This window comes from Sinohyriopsis cumingii, unplaced genomic scaffold (assembly GCF_028554795.1).
Source record: "Sinohyriopsis cumingii isolate HCF-2022 unplaced genomic scaffold, ASM2855479v2 utg002917l, whole genome shotgun sequence".
In the NCBI taxonomy this organism is placed as follows: domain Eukaryota; kingdom Metazoa; phylum Mollusca; class Bivalvia; order Unionida; family Unionidae; genus Sinohyriopsis; species Sinohyriopsis cumingii.
In genome coordinates this window covers 537,306-564,793 of record NW_028316337.1, presented here as the reverse complement: position 1 = coordinate 564,793, position 27,488 = coordinate 537,306, and the positions used below count along the sequence as shown (strand labels likewise).

Genomic DNA, 27,488 nt, shown 5'->3' with positions numbered 1-27,488 from the left:
TAATCCCTTTCTTGTGTTATGAATTGATAAATTCTAGTTCTCTGCATCACATAATCTGATTTTAACTAATCTAAATGCCTTTTATAAATGGGCTTGTTTGAAATTTGTAATTATTTTAAGGCAAAGTTTCATTTATATGACTAAAATTATAGTTAATCACCTACTGACACTGCCAATCAATCCATTTCAGACAACTCAAAAGATTATTCACTGAAGCAGCCATGAGATGTAACCAAAAATAATCTCTTCTGAATTTTGTGGATTTTTAGATAATTTTTATTCAGATAAGATTTGGGAATAAGACAGAAGAAGAGAAGAAATAGAGACCTGGTTGTTTCTCCTTTTCAGACCAGACTCCAACACCAACAAAATTCCTTAGGAACTGTGAAGAAATGGGACTTTTTCAAGAGCTAACCAAGAACCCATTTGATGATGCCTTCAAGAAAGCTACTGACAGCACTGATGACTCCACAGTATGAGTTCTTGCAATCTTAGGTCAAATATGTAGAAAATCTTCAGCAGTAAAATGGTTCATGCTTTTTATTGAACATTATGTATAAGTAATAAATCCGTTTCTTTAGTAAACTTATTCCCACCAAATTCCGACATTGAGCCATTAAAATTAATGAAAATCTATCTTGTCCAACATTGCTCTAAATGCACTGCTTCCTTTGACTAATACTCATTTCGCTGATTTATGTGATAAGCTGACCAGTCACTGATTTTGGAGTGTATTGATTGCATGCATAATAATGACTTATTATTTAGTATACAGGTACTTCTGATCAAAAACAGAATAAGGCCTCTTGTTTTTCCAATTGCACCACTCCCTCGATAACTCGTGCCCTGATAACTCGCAAACCCACTTATAATGCAGGGTCAGTCATGGACCCCAATTTTTAAACTAAAAGATGCAAAATAATATTAGCCTTATTTGTTGAAAATCATGATCAAAATTGGTAAACAGCACATCAGTGTATCTCACGTTTTATTGTCGAAAATGGTAGATTGGACCTGGAAATTTTAATTAATATTATGAAATTATTAACTTTTAATAAGAAGATATATAATTTGTTACATGCTGTTTCCAAACGATCTTCTTAGTACACAGTAAATAACGATATCCAACAAAATTTTTATGAATGAAAATGTCAGGCCTGCTAGAGGCATTACTTTAATAAATAAATATCAATTAAATAATTTTTTATCAAGCAAATTTTGTTGTTGTTGTTGTTGTAGGGTTTAACGCCATTTTTCAGCACACGATAGGCTATACATGGCGGTCAGTATTAATGGTGGAAGAAGAACCCGGGAAAACCCCGGAGAGAACCACCAACCCACGGGAAGCTGCTGGCAAGCTTTCTCACATACCCATATTGGGTGAATCCGAGACGCGAACCCATGCAGACAGAGGTGAGATGGCTGTGATCCTTAAATGACAGCGCTTTAGACCACTCGGCCACTCGGGGCCCCAGCAAATTTTGTGTTTTAGTTTTATCATATAGTTCGGTTTAAGTGTAATCATCATAAATACAATGTGCCCTCTTGTATTCAAACCTAAAATGCATCAGTTGATCATAACAGCTATGGCCGTGAGCGTTTTGCTGAGATCTATGTTTTGATAACTGACTTGCAGAAGTATTTGTTGTATGGTTGCACTGAATTAAAAGCTGGCATACTTTGTATTATCATGTGAATTGCATCTTTGTATAAAATAAAGGCAGTTAAATAAAAGAAAAGTTTAAAGGCTTGCAAATCCTCCTGAAGCGGAAACTGCAAGGACTAAAGTAAGATTTTTTTAAAAATCAACACCTGTCGTGCTAATTCTCACACTTTTAACCCCATCAGTCGATCCAGGAATCACAGCAAAGTACACTACAATTTCATCCATGTTAATGATCATATTGTTAGCGAAATCATCTTCTTGTCTTCTGGCCTTCACAAATTCATAAAATGGTTTCATTTTCTCCAAATTTTCTGGGCAACGCTGGGTTGTCAATGTTCTTGCACAAAGCGCTATATTGTGTCACTTAAAAAATTAACAATTTATTTTCATAATTCTCTTCAATACTGGTGAAAATAAACCAAAGTTAGCTTCCATATATCAGCTGACATTTAAGAAAACATCGGCACACTTAAAAGAATCCAAAGTTGGCATCCGAGGTCAGCTTGCTTTGTAATAAAAATAACCTTTGTCTTTGGTGTCCTGTCAGTAAGTTCACACATTTGAGTTACTGCTCGCTGCTAGTTGTGTTTATTCACCACCCGAGTTTCTATTTATTTGGCATCAGTAGTTATAATTAATACAAACAGGCATTGATGTTTGTGGGTAAACAGAATACACAGCAATAACTTTCTTTAATAATGCTTTTTGTAACCCTTGCCTGTGAAAATATTGTCACTTTCATGCAAGTGAATATAATTTCAAATAATGATTTTTATTTGTGAGATGTTGTCATATAGTTGACCTGGATATAATTCAGTCTTGGTTATTTTGCTCCTAACACCATGTGATGTCTTCAAACAATTGGTTGATTATATCCCTCTCGTTTGCGATTTTGTTGGATCCAGATTTCAGTCAAATAACTTATTCAAACATTTGGGTATAACCAAACACAAATGTTTTCTCAATATTCACGTCAGTGAACAATGTGCCTCATGTTATCAGATCTAAGCAATACACACTACAGCATGGATGCCTACGCTACATATCCAGAGTTCGTGGATATATTTTGATCTTTACTGCTCATGACGAGAAAAAGGAATAAATGATAACAATACAAGGTTAGTTTCTTTCATTTTATTATCAAGCAAGTGTTTTGTTTATCTGTTTTATTGCAACATGTGGGTTGGGGGCAGGGCGCAACTTCAACACAAATTTATTTCATTTCTTAAGTCTTGAGACCTATGACCGAGATGAAAAAAAAGTTTCACCATAAGTTTTGGGCAGGAAAAAAATTATTACTTTATTGCATCCCAATATATGCAGTAGTCTGGTCCTTGTTTTGTAGATTCCCTGCACTGAACTTCATAGACATTAATGACATATGAAACCAGACTAATCAACAACAACAAAAAGCAATGATGTAATACACAAATAGTCTTGTGTACACATGAATATTGTTTGAAACTTGGTTGGAATAATATTAACAATCTTTCAGATGTTAGGCATCTTGGAAATAAATGTAATTTATACAGAATAACAAACAACTTCATTAGAAAAAGCACTTTATTAAAAAGTCTTCTTGATGAGATTATTTAATGAGTTACCAGCCATTTAACAGTACATTTACACACATACACCACACAGGGCCTCTCTTGGAAATGTGTTTCTTTGTGCCATGAAATTCGCCAGTTTAGAAATTTGGTGCCACATTTCAGCCATATGAGCCATTTTTATGCTAAGATGCAGAGACTTAAATATATGCGTAATATTATATTGGCCCTATTTGTAACCTATATAAACTTGACAATAAAACAGTTTTTGCATGTTTTTATTACATTTCAGAGCACAGGAATAATTATTAATAAATATAACAATACTGTTATATACACATGAAGTTCAGTGTATAGTATATGAAAAGCAAGAATGAATTAGAATGTTTCTTTATAACTGATAATACAAAATACTGCTTAGTTCTTATGAACAGTGTCACTGAGACTTCATCAGTTTCTCTCTTCTTTTTTTCTCAGACCATTTTTTAAAATACCTTCCTGAAATCAGAATTCTCAACACTGGGCCCATCAATTGAAACTATCATTAAATTTTTCAGAGTACATATACCCATAGAAATAAGTTTGCTTTCATGACAGATTCTGGCAACTTAACCCCCTCTCACATCCTGCAGTAGAAATAGGGACAACAAGTAACCTGGTAGCTGCCTCTGATGCAGCTGGATATAAATCTTTGTTTTTCATAGCTAGATTTGCCATATTCTTTGTGCTTGATACAGTTCTATAAAGTAAATTTTTCATTGATATAAGCATGTCAGGCCCTTTACAGTCGATGACTGGCATCCTTGTAGTAGCATCCTGTGTTACTTGGTTAAGTTCAGAACACAAAAACGTGTTATCTAACTAAAAAATCCTTAAACACTAAGCAGTCCCAAGTGTATCTCACTCTCACAATTTGCAACAAACATAAATTAACAACACGTGCAAATGACACCAAATCATGTTCACATAACATCGTATTCATCTACTGACATGATCCACTGACTGCCGCAGATAGCTACTTTCAAAATTCTTTAGTATTTGGTGACAAATGTGAAGCCTAGCAGAGGCCCTGCTCCTATCCCACGGTTTGCTTGATGTCCAGTGGGGATGGATAACATTTTTTGGAGGTCCCTTGGTAACTCACACCCTTCTTTATAGTGCATTCTGCTTTTGGACCCTGTTGTGCATGAGTTGTCAAGGGAGAGGTGTATATTGTGTCAAACCAGAAAGTATCGTGAATAGCTTTCTAGCTAGACCCTACTGCAAATTTTCATTTTTTTCTACCCGATTACGAGATCAGTGGTCACAAATGATTGTAAATATAGAAAACCTGATTTAGGCATATCATTTAGGAAATCCTCAGAGGGAAATGTGACAGTGAACTTGCATATTATTGAGAAAACCATCAGAGGGCAATGAGACAAAATGGAATTAATAGAAGAAAGTGAGACAGTGAGGTAGCATATTATTTAGGAAATCATTGGAGGGAAAATTAATGACCTAGCGTATTGTTTATATTTTCAATAGAGGGAAAATTAATGACCTAGCATATCATTTAGATATTCAATAGAGGGAAAATTAATGACCTTGCATATCATTTAGGTATTCAATAGAGGGAAAATTAATGACCTAGCATATTGTTTAGGTATTCAGTGGAGGGAAAATTAATGACCTACCATATCATTAAGGTATTCAATGGAGGGAAAATTAATGACCTTGCATATCATTTAGGTATTAAGTGGAGGGAAAATTAATGACCTAGTATGTTGTTTAGGTATTCAATGGAGGGAAAATTAATGACCTAGCATATCATTTAGATATTCAATAGAGGGAAAATTAATGACCTACCATATCATTTAGGTATTCAATGGAGAGAAAATTAATGACCTACCATATCATTTAGGTATTCAATAGAGGGAAAATTAATGACCTACCATATCATTTAGATATTCAATAGAGGGGAAATTAATGACCTACCATATCATTTAGGTATTCAATAGAGGGAAAATGAATGACCTAGCATATCATTTAGGTATTCAATAGAGGGAAAGTTAATGACCTACCATATCATTTAAGTATTCAGTGGAGGGAAAATGAATGACCTTGCATATCATTTAGGTATTCAATGGAGGGAAAATTAATGACCTAGTATATCATTTAGGTATTCAATAGAGGGAAAATTAATGACCTAGCATATTGTTTAGGTATTCAGTGGAGGGAAAATTAATGACCTACCATATCATTTAGGTATTCAATGGAGGGAAAATTAATGACCTAGCATATTATTTAGGAAATCAATGGAGGGAAATTAAACCAAGTTACTTCCAGTATATCATGTAGGGAATCATCAGAGGGGAAATTTTACAGCAATCATCAGAGGGGAAATGTTACAGCAAACTAGCATATCATATGGGGAATTGAGGGAGATGAGATTGAACTAGCAAGAGAAAGAGAAAGTAGAAAATGGAGAATAAGTCATTCCCTTTGATGTGATACAGGAATTTAAATGGCATACACATATCTCCATTTAACTATTGCTTTATCAAGTTATAACAGAGACGTACAGGTAGTAAATGTCTAGCAGAACATGTCAGAATATTATGTTAGGAGATAAGAGGTTACATGTAAATGGGTCAGTATCTGCCATTTACCATGTCAGAATATTATGTTAGGAGATAAGAGGTTACATGTAAATGGGTCAGTATCTGCCATTTACCATGTCAGAATATTATGTTAGGAGATAAGAGGTTACATGTAAATCGGTCAGCATCTGCCATTTACCATGTCAGAACATTATGTTAGGAGATAAGTGGTTACATGTAAATCGGTCAGTATCTGCCATTTACCATGTCAGAATATTATGTTAGGAGATAAGAGGTTACATGTAAATGAGTCAGTGTCTGCCATTTACCATGTCAAAATCTGCAGTTTTTCTGAGTTATTGTCAGTAATTTTGATTAAAAATCTGGATCTAGTTTAATTTCTGAATGTTTTCTTTTGAGAAAAAATATGTTTTCCTGAAAACAAATATATTTTATTTGGTGACTGACAACAAATTTGAGTGACAAAAAACACAAATACAACTTGAGGCAATCACATATAACACAAATAAATCATGAGGCAATCCCATATAACATAAATAAAACATGAGGCAATCCTGTATAACAAATATAACATGAGGCAATCCCGTATAACACAAATACAACACGCAATCCCATAAACACAAAACAGAGTAATCACATTTTTTGTATACTTTAATTGCCTGGTTTGGTTATTTATTTCAGTCCATAAGAAAATGTAATTTATTGAAAAAAAAATGTTCTAACTTGAAGTAAAGGAGACTGCAATGTTTTAATCTCATACCATAGTCTATCATCAGTAAATATAGCTCAGATTGGTCACAGAGTTTGTTGTCATATAAATAAAAAAGTAAAAATAAATATGATATGATGAATATTGTTTGTAATTTTCATGGTAGTTAAAGCAGTAGTATATTTTTTGGAAGAGTACAAGACCAGTCCTAAATTTTAATAAAAGAACTAATGTATCAGTCCCAATATGTGCAGTCCATAATGTACCAATCTCAGCGTGTGCAGTCCATAATGTACAAATCCCAGTGTGTGAAGTGCATAATGTACTAATCCCAGTGTGTGCAGTGTTTCCCTTTACTCTTATTTGCGCTTCAGAGACCCCCACATTTTTAATTTGACTCCAGGTTTTGATAACAGAGTTTGTATTTTACTCATCCTGACCCCAAATTTGACTCAAATTTTGTTTTTTACTCAGCCTGACCCCCAGTTTTGATACCAAAGTTTGGTTTTTACTCAGCATAACCCCAGTTTTGATACCAAAGTTTGTGTTTTACTCAGCCTGACCCCCAGTTTTGATACCAAAGTTTGTGTTTTACTCAGCCTGACCCCCAGTTACCAAAGTTTGTTTTTTACTCAGCCTGACCCCAAGTTTTTATACCAAAGTTTGTTTTTTACTCAGCCTGATCCCCAGTTTTGATACCATATTTCGGTTTTTACTCAGCCTGAGCCCCAATTTTGATACCAAAGTTTGGTTTTTACTCAACCTGACCCCCAGTTTTGACAACCTAGACTTCGAAAACATGTTAGTAATTTTTCAAATAAATAAGATGAAATATCTGACAGTAAGAACCCCACCCAGAACATTTACAAAATTATTTAGAAGACCCTCTGTCTTATCATAGAAAAACTAAGATCGGATGTGAAAGCACACTATGGTTGGTTCCCATCAGTCAAGAACTAAACTAAGTAATTTGTGCACCAGTGATAACATTAAGCCGATCTAACGGAATCCATGATAATACCTGTGTCATAGTACAAGGGCCTATGTCATAACCATATTATCAAACAAGGGCCTGTGGAATAACTGTATAATCATACAAGGGCCTGTGGAATAACTATAATCATACAAGGGCCTGTGGAATAACTGTATAATCATACAAGGGCCTGTGGAATAACTGTATAATCATACAAGGGCCTGTGGAATAACTGTATAATCATACAAGGGCCTGTGGAATAACTGTATAATCATACAAGGGCCAGTGGAATAACTGTATAATCATACAAGGGCCAGTGGAATAACTGTATAATCATACAAGGGCCTGTGGAATAACTGTATAATCATACAAGGGCCTGTGGAATAACTGTATAATCATACAAGGGCCTGTGGAATAACTGTATAATCATACAAGGGCCTGTGGAATAACTGTATAATCATACAAGGGCCTGTGGAATAACTGTATAATCATACAAGGGCCTGTGGAATAACTGTATAATCATACAAGGGCCTGTGGAATAACTGTATAATCATACAAGGGCCAGTGGAATAACTGTATAATCATACAAGGGCCAGTGGAATAACTGTATAATCATACAAGGGCCAGTGGAATAACTGTATAATCGTACAAGGGCCTGTGGAATAACTGTATAATCATACAAGGGCCAGTGGAATAACTGTATAATCATACAAGGGCCAGTGGAATAACTGTATAATCGTACAAGGGCCTGTCCTATACCTGTTTTATCATGTGAGTGACCCCTGATCTAGATGGTACTATCATATGAGGACCTTTGATTTAATGAATTACTATCTTAACAATCATTTAGCACTATACGTAACAGTTGAAATAGTTTTTTGACCATTTAATAACATTTACTTTTCATTTGCAGAGTAACCCTCTTCCAGGTCCCCCTGTGCTAAATGATCTGAACACACCAGTACCAGGATCGTCATCCCATAGGAGTGAAACTTACTTCAAACTTCATGATGCTGATATTGAGGGAATACAGACACTGAATAGACTGCGAGAAAATTCCCTATCATCCTTACGAGAACATTCTTTAACGTCAATAATTCCCAAAAAGCGGAAGAAATTCATGAGCACTCATGTGCAGCCAACATCAACCACGGTGGATGATGAACAGGAATATATTATTGCATCAACATCTAATGGAGAAAGTGTGATTGGCTCTAGCAACCAAAAAATAGACTCTATAAACAATTCCATGGTTACATCATCGACAACGGAAGTGGAATCTGTATTAGCTTCAGCTGCTTCATCAAATCTGACTATGAATACGTAAGTTTTAGAGGCTGCTTTTATCAAGAAATGCATAGGGGTTACTATTCACTGTTGTTCTTGTTAGCAGTTTACTTTAGCATCTGCTTCAGAAATGTATTCCTGTGAATGTTTTATTTATTGGTTTAGACCACTTTGGTGACCTAATGGTTAGAGAGTATGCCTCAGATGTGGGAGGTCATGTGCTTGAACCCTGGCTGAGTCATACCAAAGACGTATAAAAATGTTACTAACACCTGCCTTGCTAGATGCTCAGCACTAGGAGGTTAGTGTTAGAACTTGTTGGCCCACTGTCAAGTTAATGTGACTGGGTGGGACATGAAGCTATGTGTCCTTGGCATGATGCCCCAGTGCTAGACATTGCTACAAATTGCCATTCTGCATTGTAGTAATATGACTGAAAATATTTTAAAGCTTAGTTAAGAATCCAAAACACACATATGCATTTATTTATTGGTCTGTATGATTGTATATCTGTCTGTAATGCATCTATCTGTATGTGTACATTTTTGTGTTTGTTGCTCAAAAGTTGCTCAAGTGTGTGTGTGTGTGTGTGTGTGATTTGGGGCATTATGCTGCAGACATCTCGCATCATGTGCCACCCAGTCCCATTATTCTGACACCAGGCTGACCAGTCCTAAGACTAACCTACTATTTCTGTGCACCAAGTAAGGTGGTTGTAAGTACCATATTTGGAAGTCTTTGGTATGACTTGGCCAGGGTATGAACCCACCTCCCATATTCGAGATGGCCACTCTAACCACTTAGGCCATCACTTAGGCCATCATAGCAGTTAAAAGTTGTTAAATGTATCTCTGTCGATCTTGGTAGACATATTTGAATGGTGTTCCAGATGTGTCTTTTCCTATTCACAATTGTTTTAGTATTGTTGTACATTATTCTGTCTGTCTCTTTCTCAATTACCCACATTCAGAACCATTTATCTCTGTGAAACTAGACATACATATTAGGTTAGTAGGCCTGATGTACCATTTGCTATTCACATGTTTTCCATGTACAGCGCTTTTGTTTTCAGATTAAGACCTCAAAACCATTTAAGATATATATATATATATATAAACACTGCATCACTAGGCATATGAACTTCTGCAGGGAAGTCACCAGCTAGGGCAGAAGGTCTATACAGATCAATGGCCAAATGTTCAGGATTGCAGCTGTGGCTGACCAGCTATGGTGCAGGGACAGTGGATCTCTTCAGCCATGGTTGACCATCTGCCTCAGAGAGGGAAACTCAGATATAAAACCTACATACGGCCTGCAGACCTTGCTGTCACCATCCTGTCTTACTGGGTTATGACAGATGAACCCCAGGTTTAAAGGGTATGGCCAGTCTGCGCAGACTGCACTCCATGTAAAAGTTTCCATTGCACAGGCATAAAGGAACTGTCTACTGTTTATGTTCGACTCTATCAAGCCCTGCAGCGATGGGAACGGGGCAAAAATGGCAGGTGAAAGATGTCACTGGAAGCCACTGTCCCAATCCTACATGCATGCGACTCAGGCCTTTGGCTGTCTAGTGTTGATCTGGAGACGACACCATCACCTGGCAGCATCCTGAGTGACCATGCAGCTTTTTCTAGGGACAACACTGCTTGCTCTGCATGGAGAGGGGCCTAGAAAAGGGGCCTAACCAAAGCTCCTTACCCCTCCCCCAATTGGCCTGCCACAGCCAACAGCCATCTTCCAACATGGTCAAAACATAACAGAAAAAAACAAGGCGTATATATGCTCCAACACTCTGGAAAAGATAAATTATACACTGACTTGTGCAGACTTCTAAAGAGCATCCCAGAGAGTGACATAATCATCCTCGGAAATTTCAATGCCAGAATGGGCCAAGACTCAGAAGCCATTCTTGGTAAACATGGCATGGGTGGCTGCAGTGACAATGGGTGCCTGCTTCTTCTTGAATTTTGTGCAGAATTACAGCTCACCATTACAAACACCATATTGCAGCAGAAAGACGGCCTGAAAACGACCTGGATTCATCCTGTATCAAAACAATGGCACCTAATCGATTACATCATAGTAAGCCAGAGGGACTTAAAGATGTCCTTCATGCTAGATTCATGCCCAGTGCAGAGTGCCAAACAGATTATCATCTTGTCCAATGCAAGCTTGACTTCCACTTCAAACCCAGGCCCAGACAACAAGGAGGTACCCTGAGAAGGAAGCTCCAGATCGAAAAACTTTTGTGTGCAGACGTCAAGGCAGATTTTCAAGATTTCCTGCAGTCCAGACTTGAAGAACCTAATTTTCCACCAGATCTACCTCCAGAAGATATGTGGAATCACATCAAGGCTGCCGTTCTGCAAACCTCATAAGAAATCCTTGGATTTACCGTTAAGGAAAACAAAGACTGTTTTGATGAAAACAACCAAGAAATCCAACAACTGCTTGCTAAAATGAGATCAGCATACCAAGCCCACCTTACTCAACCATCCTATCCACAGAAGAAAGAGCCTTCTGCCTTATCCGCAGCTCCCTCCAGTGCAGTCTCCGAGACATACAAAATGAATGGTGGACAAAGCTTGCAGAAAGAACCCAGCTGTACACAGCCACTGGTGACTACAAAGGGTTCTGTGAGGCACTGAAAGCAGTGTATGGTCCTTCCTTCCAAATACAAAGCCCCTTATGGAGTGCAGATGGCCAAGGGCTACTCACTGACAGGGAATCTATCCTGAACCGCTGGTCAGAGCTCTTCCACACCCTCTTCAGCACTAGCCATACAGCCCAGGAGGCAGCTATTGATTGCATCCCACAACAGCCACCAAAGATGGAACTTGATGAGGCACTCACACTGCAAGAGACTGTAAAAGCCATAGAAGAGCTGAAGACTGGAAAGGCTACAGGAAAAGATGGTATCCAACCAGAGATATGGAAGAGAGGAGGCCCAGCTTTGCATACCAAACTCCACAAGTTCTTTGTTTGCTGCTGGGAGCAAGGGAAACTTCCACAAGACCTCTGAGATGCAGTCATCATCACCTTGTACAAAAGCAAGGGGGAAAAGTCTGACTGCTCAAACTACCATGGGATAACTCTGCTTTCCATTGCAGGCAGAATCCTTGCTAGAGAGTTGCTGAACAGACTGGTGCCCACCATTGCAGAAGAACATGCTCTAGAGAGTCAGTGTGGCTTCAGAGCCAATAGACCATACAACTGACATGGTGTTTACCCTGAGACAGATCCACGAGAAATGTCGAGAAAGAAACAAAGGACTGTACATCACATTTGTGGACCTGATGAAGGCATTTGACACAGTGAGCATAACTGGACCATGGAAAGTCCTTGAAAAGCTCTGCTGTCCTCCAAAGTTCCTTACCATGGTCATCCAACTTATATGAAGACCAGCTTGGTCAGGTCAGAAACAATAACGACCTGTCACAGATCTTCCCCACTGGAAATGATGTGAAGCAGGGCTGCGTTTTAGCCCTCACACTGTTCTCAATCTTCTTCAGCATGATGCTCCAAAAAGCAACAGAAGACCTTAATGACAAAGATGGCATCTATATCAGATTTCGTACTGATGGAATCCTCTTCACCTTAAGACCACTTGAGACCCACACCAAGACTTTGGAAAAACTTATTGCAAAAACTTCTCTTTGAAGATGCTGCCACCCTTGTTGCCCACACAGGAACCACCTTACAGTGCCTAACATCCTGCTTTGCAGAAGCTTGCCAGCTCTTTGGACTTGAGGTCAGCGTAAAGAAAACAGGTTCTTCATGAACCTGCTCCCAAGGAAGAGTGTCAGCCACCAAGCATGTTCAGTGACCATACTTGGGCTGTGTGATATCCTCTGATGCCAAGATCAACAAAGAAATAGACAGCAAACTGGCCAAGGCAAACAGCACCTTCGGCAGACTCAATAAATGGGTGTGGTACAACGCCAGTCTCAAGCGAGATACAAAGATCATCGCCTACAGAGCTGTTGTACTGACCAACCTCCTATATAGCGCCAAATCTTGGGTCACCTACAGCCACCACCTATGCCTCCTTGAATGCTTCCATCATCACTGCCTCCGCTCCATCCTGAACATCCACTGGAGTGACTGTGTCACCAACACTGAAGTCCTTAAACAAGCAGGGATCACCAGCATTGAGGCCACACTTATGAAGATAAAGCTACACTGGGCAGGGCATGCGTCCAGGATGGAAGATCATCGCCTGCCAAAGATTGTACTGTTTAGTAAGCTGTCCACTGACACCTCAAAAGAGATATAAATACTCCTTGAAAAAGACCCTCACCACCTGTGGCATCGATCACTGCCAATGGACATCACAAGCTGCTGACATACAGCTAACCGGGCCACTGCCACTTTTGAACAAAACAGATGGGCTGGCTTAGAGGAACAGTGATGCCAAAGAAATAACCTGGAACCATCAGCAGCACCCACCTCTGTGGACGGACATGCCTGTCATGTATTGGGCTCATCAGCCACCAGCATACATGCAGTACACGTTGACATCCCCCTTCCAAAATCTTTGCAAGTGAAGTCAACATACAACATATATATATATATATATATATATATATATATATATATATATATATATATATATATATATATATACATATAAACACACACACACAAAAGTAATCTAGATGTGTATTTGACTATTCACAATTCTTTAGTTTTAGTATTAAAAATATTTTTACATTTTCATGCATTTGTCTATTCATCCATTCATCCATAAGTATTGAGCCTGTAAAATACTATAAATATTGCTTGAAGCACTAATATTAATGAAACACAGTGTATATATAAACTAATTAAAGCTCACACTTCGCTGATTTTATGACAAACCACTGTATCAACATCATGTCGATTCAGTCCCATGCTTGTCAGGTAAATAATCAAATTAATTCCAGCTTTCTCTAAATGGTATTCATTCGCATTCTTAATTTTGGGTATTTGTAGATCATGAAATTAGATACCTTCTACAGGCAGTACCACAAATTTATGTACCCACAAAAATATCTTTTTTTAACAAAAACTCAAAAATCATTGATATTACATAATTTTGTTACAGATAATATGTTATAATATATATTTATCAGGATTCTGTTTGTTGGTTTAATTTACATGAAAATTTAATGAATCAATGGCATTTTATATTTTTTCTTATTTTTCAGACAAACAACAGCTATGTTACAACAGCCATTTTCAGTGCAAGTTCTGCTTCAACTTCCAAATGGTCAGACTATACCAGTCCAGTTTCCCACAGCAGCCTTAGCAACCAATACCATCTCAACCAACATTCCAAACACCACACAAACTCCAGCTGTTACTGCTTCTTTTGGAGCCTCACTCCCTAAGCCAACATATCTTACAAACTCTTTGCCTTTACATAGTTTTGCTCCTGTGACCATCCCAGCCCCAGGAAGCATTGTGGTTTCATCAGTATCCCCTGTGATGCAAACTCAGACCGTGCCCCATCCAGTCACTTCTAAGTCACCTGCTACTTCACCATTATCAGGGTCACAGTCTCTCACCAAACAGGTACATTAGTTGTTTTTTTTAATGAAATTTTATTGTATTGGATTTTTCAGAAATACAGTAAATTTGTATCTTGTATCCCCAAAGTAATCTTTGAAAACTTTTTATTCCTTGTCCCTCTGACCAATGGTAAGACCATATTTCCATGATAAAGAGTGTACCTGTTTTTTCAACATGAGCTGTTTAAGAATTATGAGATGCATTCTATCTTTTGGACCAAAACTAAATATTTTATAATAGAAAGTATGTTTTTGTGACTCAAAAATAATCTCAAGCAGATTTATAAACATTCACATGGCAGTGTTTCTATCAACGATCCTTGGTGGTGTGTGTGACTATGGCACAGTAATTAATGAAATAAAACAAAAGCATTACACATCACATTCAGCCTGACTACTAATGGTAAAAAAAATTCATTTTTTCTAAACTTTAAAACAAAAAGTGATGAGAAATAATGTTATTTGCAAAAATGTTATGTAGTTTATCTTCTTAAACATAAAAAATGTTTTTAAAATGTCTCTTCAGAAATTGAAAGCAGCCATTCAGCAGCAGACAACGCCAGGTAGCAGTGTAAAAATAGCACAGATTCTTCAAATGGTACAGGATTTTAAGAAAGAGCCTCAGTCTACAGTGCCAAGCCCAATGTCAGACATGACTGTCTCATCACCAGAGGGGAGTCTGTCTGACAGCTTTCCAAATACATTATCATCCCCGTTAGTTTCATAAGTTTTCATTCTTTATTTATTACAGAAAGTATTTGTGTATTAATGTTTTTTTAACATGACTAGTGTGTTATTTGGATTCATCAATGCATCTAATATGTTTATTACACTCATGTAATAACACCTCTTGATAATGGCATAACATTGTATAAGCCGAACAGGCAATGTTATCAATCTAAATGCTAATTTATGAAGTGGACTGAAAAATATGGTATTGTCAAAAATTGCAAAAGATAGATATTATTAAATAGAGTTTTAGTGGCATGTGTAATTTGTTTCCATGTAAGGTATTCTGTGGGACTGTTAGTGTATATTTGCTTCAACATGTTATCAGGTTTCAGAGATAAAGTTATCCAATAAGTGGTTTAAATATAGTAAACATATGTGAGAACAGGATCAGTTAGGGAAGAGAGATTTTAATCTCTTTTCGAAGAATAGAGCTACATTTTCAAGATTGTGTCATTTTGACTTCATATATGTTGGGTTATAATGCATCTTTTCTTAACTGTAAGTACATGGCAAACATACAATTCTCCTTTGAATACATTACCCAGTCCCATTAACATTGGGAATATTAGCATGCTACGTTCCAAATCCATAAATACTAAAAACAAAGAATTTGTCTTTTCTGTTTATACAAAGAAAAATAACTCTTGCCCATTACCTCCCCTTGCCACCAGTTGGCGTCACCAGTTTTTAAGCTTTGCTTCAATACACAACATAGTATAAAATAAACTTCCCATCGAATCAAAAAATTTTGTGTGAAATATAAGCCATCTATTTAAAATGCTGGATTTGTTTGGATTAATAATTAATTAATAAACATTAGTTTGCTCTTCGAATTCATTATTCAAACAAAGTTAAAATTGGAGACAGTGCAGTCTATCTGACTTTATTTAGGATGAGTATGTAATAAGTCTGGATTTCACAGATGCCAACTTTCATGTCCCTATTCACCTGGCAATGTAAAAGATTTTTTGGTGACAACATTGACCACTTTAAAGTCCTTTCCTTAAGTCTAAGTATCAGCTTCTGTGCCTTGTATATTGCTTTGTCACCCTTTTAAGCTCGATGTACCCTACAGCAATGTCAGCATATCTACACAATCTGTTCCATAAAAAAACATGGTAATTGCTATTCTCATCAAAGACAGTCTTGTAACCATTTGAATCATCTTGATTTTCTAGTAAACTGCGAAAAGTCAAACCTTCACCCGTTCCAGTGTTTTGTCAAACTGGACATGGAGTTTATAATCAGTCTCTACCTTGTACATCTCCCTTGTTCCAACAGGATGTGGATTTCAGCAAGAGAGTTCTTGCAACTCCTTGGGTTACTCAATACAGCAGCAGATCTGATTCTGCAGGGCTGCCTTCATATTTACTAGTCACAAATGACTTTACTGGCTCAGTGGTACCCCTTTTACCAGTCCACTTGACCAGAAGGTCAGTATCACTAATAAGGTACAATTATTTCTTAGTCTGTGGTGTAACAATTATTGGCTCAAAAAAGGAATTCCTCTGGAGAAACTCCAACTAAAAATGATAAATGCCAGTAAGTATGGTTGGGGAACCCACATGCTGCTGGATTTTGATACAGTCAGCAAAAGACATTGAGACAAGAGGAATGACCTCTTCACATCAATTTTCTAGAATTTAAAGATATCGTAAACATATTTCAGTTCTAAAATGACCAACCTTTGGGAAATCAGTCCTGATTATGTTGGATAACTCTTTAGTGGTGACCTATTTCCTTAAACGAGGGCACTAGATTACCTGACTGATTCTGCTGGTTGGGCAGTTTCATTGTTGGTGCTTCCAACTTCAGATTGATTTGCAAATCAGACATATTCCTAGCAGAATTCATATGGAGTTCATAACACATATTCAGATGTTTGTGCTTTTGGGGATCCAGTGATTGACTTGTTTGCAAAAAGGTGGAACCACAAGCTGCCCACCTTTGTCTCAATTGCCCTGGACCCAGAAACTTGGGTCATCGATGTGCTGTCAATTCAGTTGGGATTGGTTAATGGTCTTTGCTTCCCCCCCCCCATTGATACAGAAAAAAAGGGGTCATAACTGCAATATAATTCTTGGACAAGTCTGGATCTGTGATCTACTTGAGCTAGTGATAGATCTGCACAGAAAGATTACAGTCTAACTGAACCACCACAAAAAATCAAGGTCAGCTTAAAATTGGTGACACCTAGCAGTGGCAAAGATAGGTAATGGGCAATAGTTATTGCGTTTGTTTATATGATATTGACAGAAAAGATAAACTTACATTTTTGGTAGGGTTAGATTCTGGAGGTAGCAGGCTTCTATACCTAATGTTAATGTGATCAGGTAAGTATTGGAGAAACATTTACTGTTAAACTATGCTTTTTTTCTTCAAATGCATTACCTGATCATAACACCTTAGGAGAAGGATAACAACCATTGCAAATTCAGCCCTGTCAAGTTAACTTTTAGCTATAAAGAAGCTACAAGTTGGGTGTACACATAGTTAGGAGTCATACTGAAGTGATCTTCCCTTGGTTATAGGGATTGGCATGAAATCCCATCCATAATTAAGTTACTACTTGTGCTAGTTACCATTCCTTTTAGAGAACATGCAGATATCTAATGTCACAAGCCGCTTGTCACAATTCATAGCAGATTGGAGGAATTTTCTCATACATAGTAAGTATACTCCATCTGAATTTCAAACTGTTTCTTGCTTTTTTCCTGTCTGAGGCATAGTTTTTCTAACTTCAGTAGAGCAACAGTTTCATCAGATGGGAATCATTTCAGTGCCATTCTTTGCCCTGGTCACTAGTGTTGAGTAATATGGCAGCAGATAGGAATGCATCTCTTTCCAAGAGCTATAAATTGACCACTGATGTCAAGGAATTGGTTAGCATGTGCTGTGCACCATGTGTAAGATGTGGACAGAGTAATTTTGGGTTACTGTAGTCCAGAAGGAAGGAAAAATGGATTAAGTCAAGGAAAGATCATCTTGACACCCTCGGTATGCATCCAAAATCAATCTCCACAGCAAGTCCTGTGCAGGATATTAGGTACCTGCCCACACCTCATGTTCATCGCTTGCAGAATTATCTGGTCTAGGATTTAATGACACAATTATAAACTTCAGACCTGTTAATACCTTCATTTCCCTCACTTGCTTCCAAACCTTTATCAGCTCATTGGAGGAGTGCCCCCACCCCATGTTAGACTGCCATTCTGCATAAGTTCTTCCACATATCTGAACATAGCCTTTGGGGCCTCTAAGTCTGGACACATGGGGTTTGTACCAATCTACTGGATCCATTTCGTAATGCAGTCTTGCCATCACTGACCATCCAGCCATTCTAGCATGTGGACTTTATTTTATAAAACAGTCAGGCCTACTGGGATTTACAGGGATCTTAGTGACAGATCCATCCATTGAGCTGTATACACTGTGACATACGCTTACTAAGACGGAGACTTAAGTGAGAAATCTGTCCATCCAGTCAGGCCCATGGAGTGGCCAGTACCGATGATAGCCAGTACATATTCTACATTGCCAGTATCCAGACCAACCATTTGGTAAACAAACCAGCCAGCAATGCCGAACATGCATATGTTGACTGCTTATCACATTAGTGACATTTTCAAGAATGATGGAATTGAGTCATCAGTGCCACCTGGTATAGCTTATTCAGAGTTGCATAACCAGATCAGGACTTAACACACAGTGCATACAGTGTGACTCAATGTTATAATGGAGCGTGTTATAGCGAGGTCACACTATATGTAGAAGCTCCTTCAGATCATCTGTACTCCTATCCGACCATGGAATGGACTGAATTTAGTATCATGAGGAAATTTATAGGGTGTTGGCAACTTCAGAATGCCCTCCACCTCCTGTTGCTACTCAAGACTTTAAAGTTAAAGCATCAGTAGATTTTTAAATGGGGGAAGAGATGCCATGCTTTTGGCTTCTTCTCCAATTGGCTAAAATTAAGGAGAGCATTGACTAGCTGTCAATTAGAATTGGTGACCTTGGGTATTCTAAGGCTTTCTTTTCAGGAAGACAAGTACCAGTGATGTTCTCCTCTCACTGGTACAAAAGTCACGCAGATGCCTTTTGTACAGGTCTCCTGCCTCTTGATAAAAATCCAGCAGCAGTTCACATGTCTGTTCCACTGTTTTATAATATTAACAAAAATGTGTTCTATGTCATGTCAAAGCTATCCTGGAACGTAGTCACAATGTCTTCAATGTTCGACTTGGCCTTATTGGCAATTTTTTGACTTATGATAAAATCTGGCAATGACCACACTTGGGAGTTGATGGCCAGGATTACTAGAGTCAGTACCAGGTAGCTCACCATTCCATGGCCAAAGATTTGACAGCTTCAGCCAACTTAGAACTGATGTGATGAATGTATGAGGCCACATCGCTTGAGCCTCATCATACACTTACTTCATGGATGACCCTGTTTGGGTCACCCTTACTCTTGGAGGAAAAATTTAAGAAATCTGGCTAAATGCTGCTCAGGAACTGCCCCTTCAACTTGCCCCTAAAAACACATGGGCATTGTGAAACAATCAGTCTGTGCCACTTTGGTGGACGATAAAGCGTACTAGAGACAAAGAATCTTTCCACTCAAATGTGCAGTATAGATCCCAATCCAATGCCAGGAGACAACAGTCTAACCAAGCTAGGAGGCAAACATACAGAGGCGGTAAGAAACCAAGTTTCTCACCTCCTAACTCTAGACATTGACCTACCCTCTACACTGCCCTCCACAGCCTACATGCAATTTTAGGCTCACTTGATCAACCTATTTCCTCAAAACAATTGGGTCATCAAGGTCATTTTGAAGCGACTTCGGATATCATTTATCCAACCCCCTCCACTCTTCTACTCTCCTCTCTTCACAGAAGGTACCATCAGATTGGGAGAAGGATGCCTTTCCACAATACTCAGTCACTCATTGAAAAACAGGTCATGGAGAGTATGCAAAAACTATAGTTGCTGGCATTTATTCCATGCTGTTCCTTATTCAGTAGGTGAATTCCAAGTTAAAGATGATCATTGAACTGAGTCACCTCAACCAATACAATCTGCCACAGAAATTCCAAATGGAAATGGTGAGATCAGTCTGTCTCTCTATCACACCAGCCAAATATGCCATCAGTCTCAATCTGTCAGACACAAATTTTCATGCTCCTATCCACCCCACATCATGGAAGTTTCTCCATTTTTCTTTAGGAGGTACATTTTATCAGTTCAGAGTCCAACCTTTGACCTCAACATCATCCCTTGGGTTTTAACCTAGGTTTTGGTTTGCGTTGTCACCCTGTTCCAATCTACAATGATGGAAACCTTGATGCCATCACCCAGAATCATATGGTAAGCTGTATTCTACTCCAAGGCAGAAACAATATTCTCTCAATTTTAGATCATCTAAGCTTTCTAATGAACTGGAAAAAGTCTGACCTCCTTAGGTATGGAGCTTATCACAAACCTGGTACAGCTTCCTCTTGTACATGTAATCAGGAGTGATGATCTCATTGAGTCCATTTCTAAAAGGACTTGGATTTCAGTGAGAGAGTTCTTGCTACTCATTGGATTATTCAGTATGGTTACCGACTTGAATTTGCTCGACCCTCTTTTTATGCACCCCTTACATATGACATTGCTTTCACAATGGCACACCTTTTCAAGTCCGCTCAATCAAACAGTCATGGTCATGCCTAAGGTACAATCATTCCTGTGTCAATCAGGTTGGCTGACCATGGGAGTCTCACTGGAGAAGCCCCAACTGGAAACAGTGGTATGTACCAATGCCAGTCCTTATGGTTGCGGTGCCCACCAGTTGCTGGACTTCACTAATGTCGGCAGCACATGGATGCCAGCAGAGCGGCCTCTCCGCATCGGTCGTTTAGAAATGACTGCTGTCATTGAAACATTTCATCTTGGCCATCACTCTCTATCCAGGATAGGTCAAGTCATTGACATGGAATGGTCTCTCCATCCATCGGTTTTTATTCTAACACACTTTGGCAGCATCCAATGATCAATCTTTTTTGTGTCAAGGTAGAAACACAAGTTGCCCACCATTGTCTCTCCAGTTCCAGATCCTGAAGCATGGGCTATGAATGTTCTGTCAGTCAAATGGAAGGTGTTGTAGGCATTTGGCTACACTCTCATGTTCTTGGTACCAAAAATAATCCAGAAGTTATGGGGTCAGAAATGCAAGATGATTCTGAAAACCCCTCTCAGATGGACAAGTCCTTCATCACTGTCTACTTGATCTAGCCATAGGTCTGCCCTGGAAGATTCTTAAACAACCAGTCTTGGGTGTTCCATCCCAGCCTGGACCATCTTCTTCATGCTTGGCTTTTATCTGGACAGCCTTGCAAGATAAACAATTTCAACTTTCAGTTGTGGAGAGAATCTCTAGAGCAGGAATGCCTCAACTCTGAAGACTTAAAAGGGAAAGTGGTGTGTTTTCAGGGACTGTGACTGATCTTAGCTGTGTCCCTCTGAGTGCCACAATCCTTCAGCTGGCCAAATTGTCTCCCTGGCTTATTGAGGAGAAACAGTTGACCTCAGTTACTATCAAAGGCTTCTGCTGCATGACAGACACATTCTGCCAACATGGTAGATGCAATGTTGAGCATGATAAAGATCTATCAGATCTCTTTGCCAATTTTGATCTCAGTTGACCAAAATCCTATGCTCTGTTTCCAAAATGGAATCTGTCATTTGTTTTACATTTGAGCCTTTGAACCACACTTTGCTAAGGTACAATTATACAAGACATATTTCCTGGTAGCTTTAGCTTCAGCATGCTGGGTGAGCAAGCTACATGTCCTTTCCATTGACACTAATTAACTTCAGTTCCGATCGGACGGTTCGGTGGTCCTCTTGACACAACCAAGCTTTATAGCTAAAAATAGGTCATTTGTCAGCAATCAGAGAGTTTGCTGGGATTACCTACTGGTTGATCTATTTGCATCTGGGTGGAATGCAAATCTCCCAACCTTTTCATCTCCAGTTGTGATCAATTGACTGGAGAAGTCAGTGCTTTTCCATGGATTGGTTCATTTGGGATGCACACATATCATCCAGCACATCTGATCCAAAAGTTCTTGCAAAACGTCAGGGAATTCGAGTGTTGTTGTATCCTGATAGTTTCATTCAGGTGGGATAGATGACGTGTTATATCAGGCCTTAGAATTTCCATGGAAAATCATAAACTTTCTTTGCGTGCTCATGTAACCTCAATGGCAGCAGTTTCATCCAAACTTGGATCTGTTGAACAGACATGTCTGGATCACATCAAATCAACTCTTAGGGGCAAGCAGTTTTCCGATGAAGCGGTGGTGAAAATTGCTAAGGTGAGAAGGCCCATTAGTTTCAAAGTGTATGATGGGAAGGATAGACTTATCTCAACTGTGAGGATAATAGTATAGGCATCACTACCCTAAATAGCTAACTTTCTCCTTTGACTTTTAAAAGTTAAGACATTAGTACTCATCTCAATTAAAGGGTACTGTTCCACACTAGCAGGCACATTGCTAAAAATAGATTCTACCATGGGTTTTGTCCTGGCCGAATAAGGCACCATTTCAACCACTGTCTAGATCATCGTTAGTTCATTTCTCATACAAGACCTGCTTCCTACTCATGCTATATACAGGGCTCATTGAGGGCTTTGAAACAGTACCAAAAACAAACTGAAATTGTTTGCAGAAGGAGATCTAATCTTTTTGTACTTTTGATCAGAACCTCAGCTCAGGTTCTATAAGATAGATTATTCACTTTACATATAGAAGATTAACCCAAGATGGCTCTATCAGCTGGGATAAGATGAGTTTATTCACTTTGCATATAGAAGATTAACCCAAGATGGCTCTATCAGCTGGGATAAGATGAGTTTATTCACTTTGCATATAGAAGATTAACCCAAGATGGCTCTGTCAGCTGGGATAAGATGGGTTATTCACTGTGCATATAGAAGATTAACCCAAGATGGCTCTATCAGCTGGGATAAGATGGGTTATTCACTTTGCATATAGAAGATTAACCCTAGATGGTTCTATCGGCTGGGATAAGATGAGTTATTCACTTTGCATATAGAAGATTAGCCCAAGAGGCTGCTCAGCTGGGATAAGATGAGTTATTCACTTTGCATATAGAAGATTAACCCAAGATGGCTCTATCAGCTGGGATAAGATGGGTTATTCACTTTGCATATAGAAGATTAACCCAAGATGGCTCTATCAGCTGAGATGAGTTATTCACTGTGCATATAGAAGATTAACCCAAGATGGTTCTATCAGCTGGGATAAGATGAGTTATTCACTTTGCATATAGAAGATTAACCCAAGATCAAATGAAATTATTGCACATTTTGGCTCATGAGGTTAGGGCAGATGACACTGACATTGCATTCAAGTACAACTGTTCCCTAACTGATATTTTGCAAGCCATGGGATGGAGGTCAGAGTGAACTTTCTCAAGCTTTTACCCACATATCTTTGATTCCACAAGGCTCAGTCCCATAGCAGCAACAGAACAGACTACTTCCCAGGTTGTTTGTCAGCTTCTTAGTGATGTGGCACTACAACTTAAGCTTTATTTGCAGGATGTCATGTTTTCCCGATAACTGCATCTGTGCATATGGAGTCAGTACACCAGCAGAGTCATATTAACTCATTCAGCCCCAGAGGCTTTTGTCGTTTTTGCCTGAAATGTGCGTACGAAAGACATTTGGGGGGGCTATTTCTGAATACATCACAATACATCGGCTTTCAACCGATTTTCCATGAGACTAATGCCTGATTGTATTAGAAATATCATTTTCCATTGGTTATTTTGCTTGCGCTTGAGTAGAAGGGTAAAAGTTGGAGTTTTTTTTTTTATTATTATTATTTTTTTTTGCTTAATGGACCCATCATTTTCGTATGGAGACCGCAATTTATTCCAAATGCCCACCTTATCCTAGTTTTTGCAAAGAATCACCTGTCTATGTGCAGTTAAGACTGGTATGCCTTAGATCTGAGGCCAAAAGGTCTAAAGATCGGACACAAAATCGCATTCCGACCTCAAGCGAATTTTGCGTGAAAAAAAAAACAGGTCCAGAAAATGAGGTTTTTCCCTCTGTATTTTGTAGTGCAGCTAGAACTTCCAAATTATTTGGTATCATTTTAGAGCATTATCTGTCTGCTTTTTTTTAATACCACCCACGTTGGTGTATCTTAAATAACCTTGATGCTGCAGAGCTCAGAAGTAGGGTACAGCCTCATCATGCCTACAGACAGGATCGGGGCCGAATCAGTTAAGAATCAGAAGCTCCCCACATACTGTAGGGGACCAGAGATGGCCCTTCTCTGGGGTACAGGGACCTATCTCCCTACATATTTTACCTAATCTCATAAGGTAAGTAGTAGGAACCACTTTTTGGAGTAAAATATATCTTTGATAATTACTTACATTGATCAAAATACACATACACCCTCCCAACCTCCCCATTTACATCTTAACAGGTAGTTACTTCCATGCAGTTACATACTACTAGCAGTTACATCAACTCATTTACATCTTACTGAAGGAGCATGCATTATGCTGCAGTAGTAACTGAGCTAACGAAGGAGTTTAGCACTAATTCAACTATCTTAGGGGAGATCACTCTTGTCTGACTCAGATCTATGTCAGCAAACATATTTAGGCTTTTTTTGAGGCTGCATATTAACTTAGAAGGACTGGATTTGCAAAATGTTGAAGTTATACTTCTAAGGTATTCTGATGGCGTAATAGTATATTGCACTCCAAAAATTGGTTTCATAAGCATGACAGTTCTTTCAAGGTTTTTTGGGGGGGGGGGGGGGGCAGCATAATGCCATGCTTAAAATGGTTTTTTCTAGACAGGAGATTCATTAAAATTTAGAAAAAAGATATGATCCCTAAGTTTTTGATTTGTACTTTAAAAAATAGTTTCGAATTTATCATTATATATATGTTTCTAGGAAGCCATCTTTTGTCATATAAGCATGTGTATATCTTTCTAGGAAACAAGCAAAAGGAGACGAAGACCCTGAAGAGAGAAGGAGGAAATTCTTGGAAAGAAATAGGTGAATATTTTACATAAGAACATGAATTCTGTAGTTTTCTCTCGCCCCAAGTATGCAATATAGTGAAAATTTAACCATACTGGGTACTGTTTTATCACTATTCTTTGTTGGGTATCAATTTTCTTGAATGTAGTTTTTGTCCTGAACAACAAACTTTTAGACCGTATGAAAAATGAGCCACATATAGTAAGTAAGCCCCCGCTAATTGTTTTACTGTGTTGCTTTTATAAAAATCAGTATTTGATAAATCAACATTATATATGTAAGCTGGTTATAAAATAGTAGTTTTGACATACATTTGTTTATTTTAACTCTTCAAGAAAAAAAGTATAAAGTATTTTTTATTATTTCAATGCACATGTATCTCTGTTATGTCTGGCAGCTGTAATCTCTACTCACTACCTTAAATGGATATGTCGTGAGATAAGGATAGAGGGGAAATAAGGAAATATAAAAGGTAATGATACTGTAAATGAAAATTAGATTAAATACTTCTTCAGATCTGCTCTTTATTCAAGTGGAACTGTCGTCACAAAATTTAAATACTTACAAAAGCACATCTCCTTGTATCTGTTCATGCTTGATCCCAATAAGCAACGTGTGACTGTTCCGGTGGCCTAGTGGTTAGAGCGTCCGCCATAGAAGTGGGAGGTTGTGGGTTCGAACCCCGGCTGAGTCATACCAAAGACTTCAAAAATGGTACTAACAGCTGCCTTGCTTGGTGCTCAGCATTGAGAGGTTAGTGTTAGGACTGGTCAGCCTGGTGTCAGGATAATGTGACTGGGTGAGACATCATGCAACGTGTCTGTGGCGTGATGCCCGAGTGCTAGACATCACTATAAGCTGCCACACTGCAGACATCGTAGCGATATGACTGAAAAATTGTTAAAAGCTACGTTAAAAATCCGGATCACATACATAAACAGCGTGACTCTCAAAAATCTTAAAACTCTTGCTCAAAGCACAGTTACTAATGAAACACTTTGGATATGCACCAATAACCACAGATTATCAAACCTCACACTTGACTCATTTTCAGACAATTTCATTGAATCAACATCAGAGAAGTTTTTTGGTACACAGAGATAAATCCTGACATTGTTGAGTTAAAGTCCCGTTTTTTCAAAGCGATATATAATTAGGTCTGATCTTTCACATTTTCATGTGACACACAATTATCTATTCAGATTGAATCAGCATTGATAGACCAGGTGATTAAGTAAAGTATATTGGTTGAATTTAGTTTATTCTTATGGCAGGCTCAAACAAAGGAGTGATTCCACTGTTTTCAATTTAGTTAGCATCTTTGCACATTGATGGACTTTGATTGTCTCTGAACACGTAAAATGTTGTAACAGCATGCTAATCGCAAGAAAAGGGTGCAGCTGATCACGTATTTGGTTCACATGTAGAATGATGATATATTCCAAAACAGTGGAGACCCGAGTTAATTTCTACCACACTTAGGCCATTGTGCTAACATCATGGTCATCAGAAAGTGTTGATGCTACAACTTGATCGACAGTGTTTTAAGGAAGAGATCATAGACATGTACTTTATCGACAGTGTTTTAAGAATGAGATGATAGACATGTACTTCATCAACAGTGTTTTAAGAATGAGACAAGGTTCCCATGCTATTAGGAAAATATTGGGAGAAATAATAAAAAAATTTCCCTATTGTGAAAAGTCTTTGAATTTCTCAAATATTGATGAAAGTTGGTTAAAATGGGGGAATTTTCTGCCAGCACTTGACACCCAAAACAATCACATAATTGAGTCATAACTAAACTGATCATGAGTTAAATTTATCAAATTCTAACCAGAATATTCAGAGGGTGCAGTACAGATCATTTGGGTGCCTGCAATAAACATATGTGCTGAGTCAGTCCAAATGCTCAGTGGATTAGACTAGTAGTAGACTTTTATTTTCAAAGACAGCTCGATATCCGTATCTTTCCTTACATGGAAGGTATGAAAACCAGTCTAGCATCATAAGAGGCCAACATGGTGGTGGCAAAGCGTAGCTGCTTACCTGGTGGCCTAGCAAACTTTAAACGTTGTTAGGTCAAGTGATACATGCATGAAAACGATATGAAAATTAACTACTTTCTCAGATATTGTGACTATTGTAATCATTATGTCTTTAATTTGCTGAAGGACAAGATAAAAACTACGTCGTTGATGTGACCTGGTTAAAAAAATCCAACAACTCATTTTGAAATGTTGCAGAGGAAGAAGAAAAATGATATTAAATGAAAGTTGTATACTGGCTTTAATAAAAATACAAAAATGAAACAACACAAAATTTT

General features: G+C 38.2%; 1 protein-coding gene across 3 annotated transcripts in view; it reads left to right on the top strand.

The window, feature by feature from the left end:
- Positions 1-27,488, top strand: part of LOC149769965 (cyclic AMP-dependent transcription factor ATF-2-like) — a 65,960-nt gene that overhangs the window by 21,823 nt on the left and 16,649 nt on the right. For all 3 annotated transcript variants that reach the window (XM_089949614.1, XM_089949613.1, XM_089949615.1), the window contains 5 exons: positions 349-473; positions 8,415-8,824; positions 13,981-14,347; positions 14,870-15,057; positions 25,115-25,177. In XM_089949614.1, coding sequence (XP_089805740.1) covers positions 349-473; positions 8,415-8,824; positions 13,981-14,347; positions 14,870-15,057; positions 25,115-25,177 — 1,153 coding nt within the window. The remainder of the gene's footprint in view (positions 1-348; positions 474-8,414; positions 8,825-13,980; positions 14,348-14,869; positions 15,058-25,114; positions 25,178-27,488) is intronic.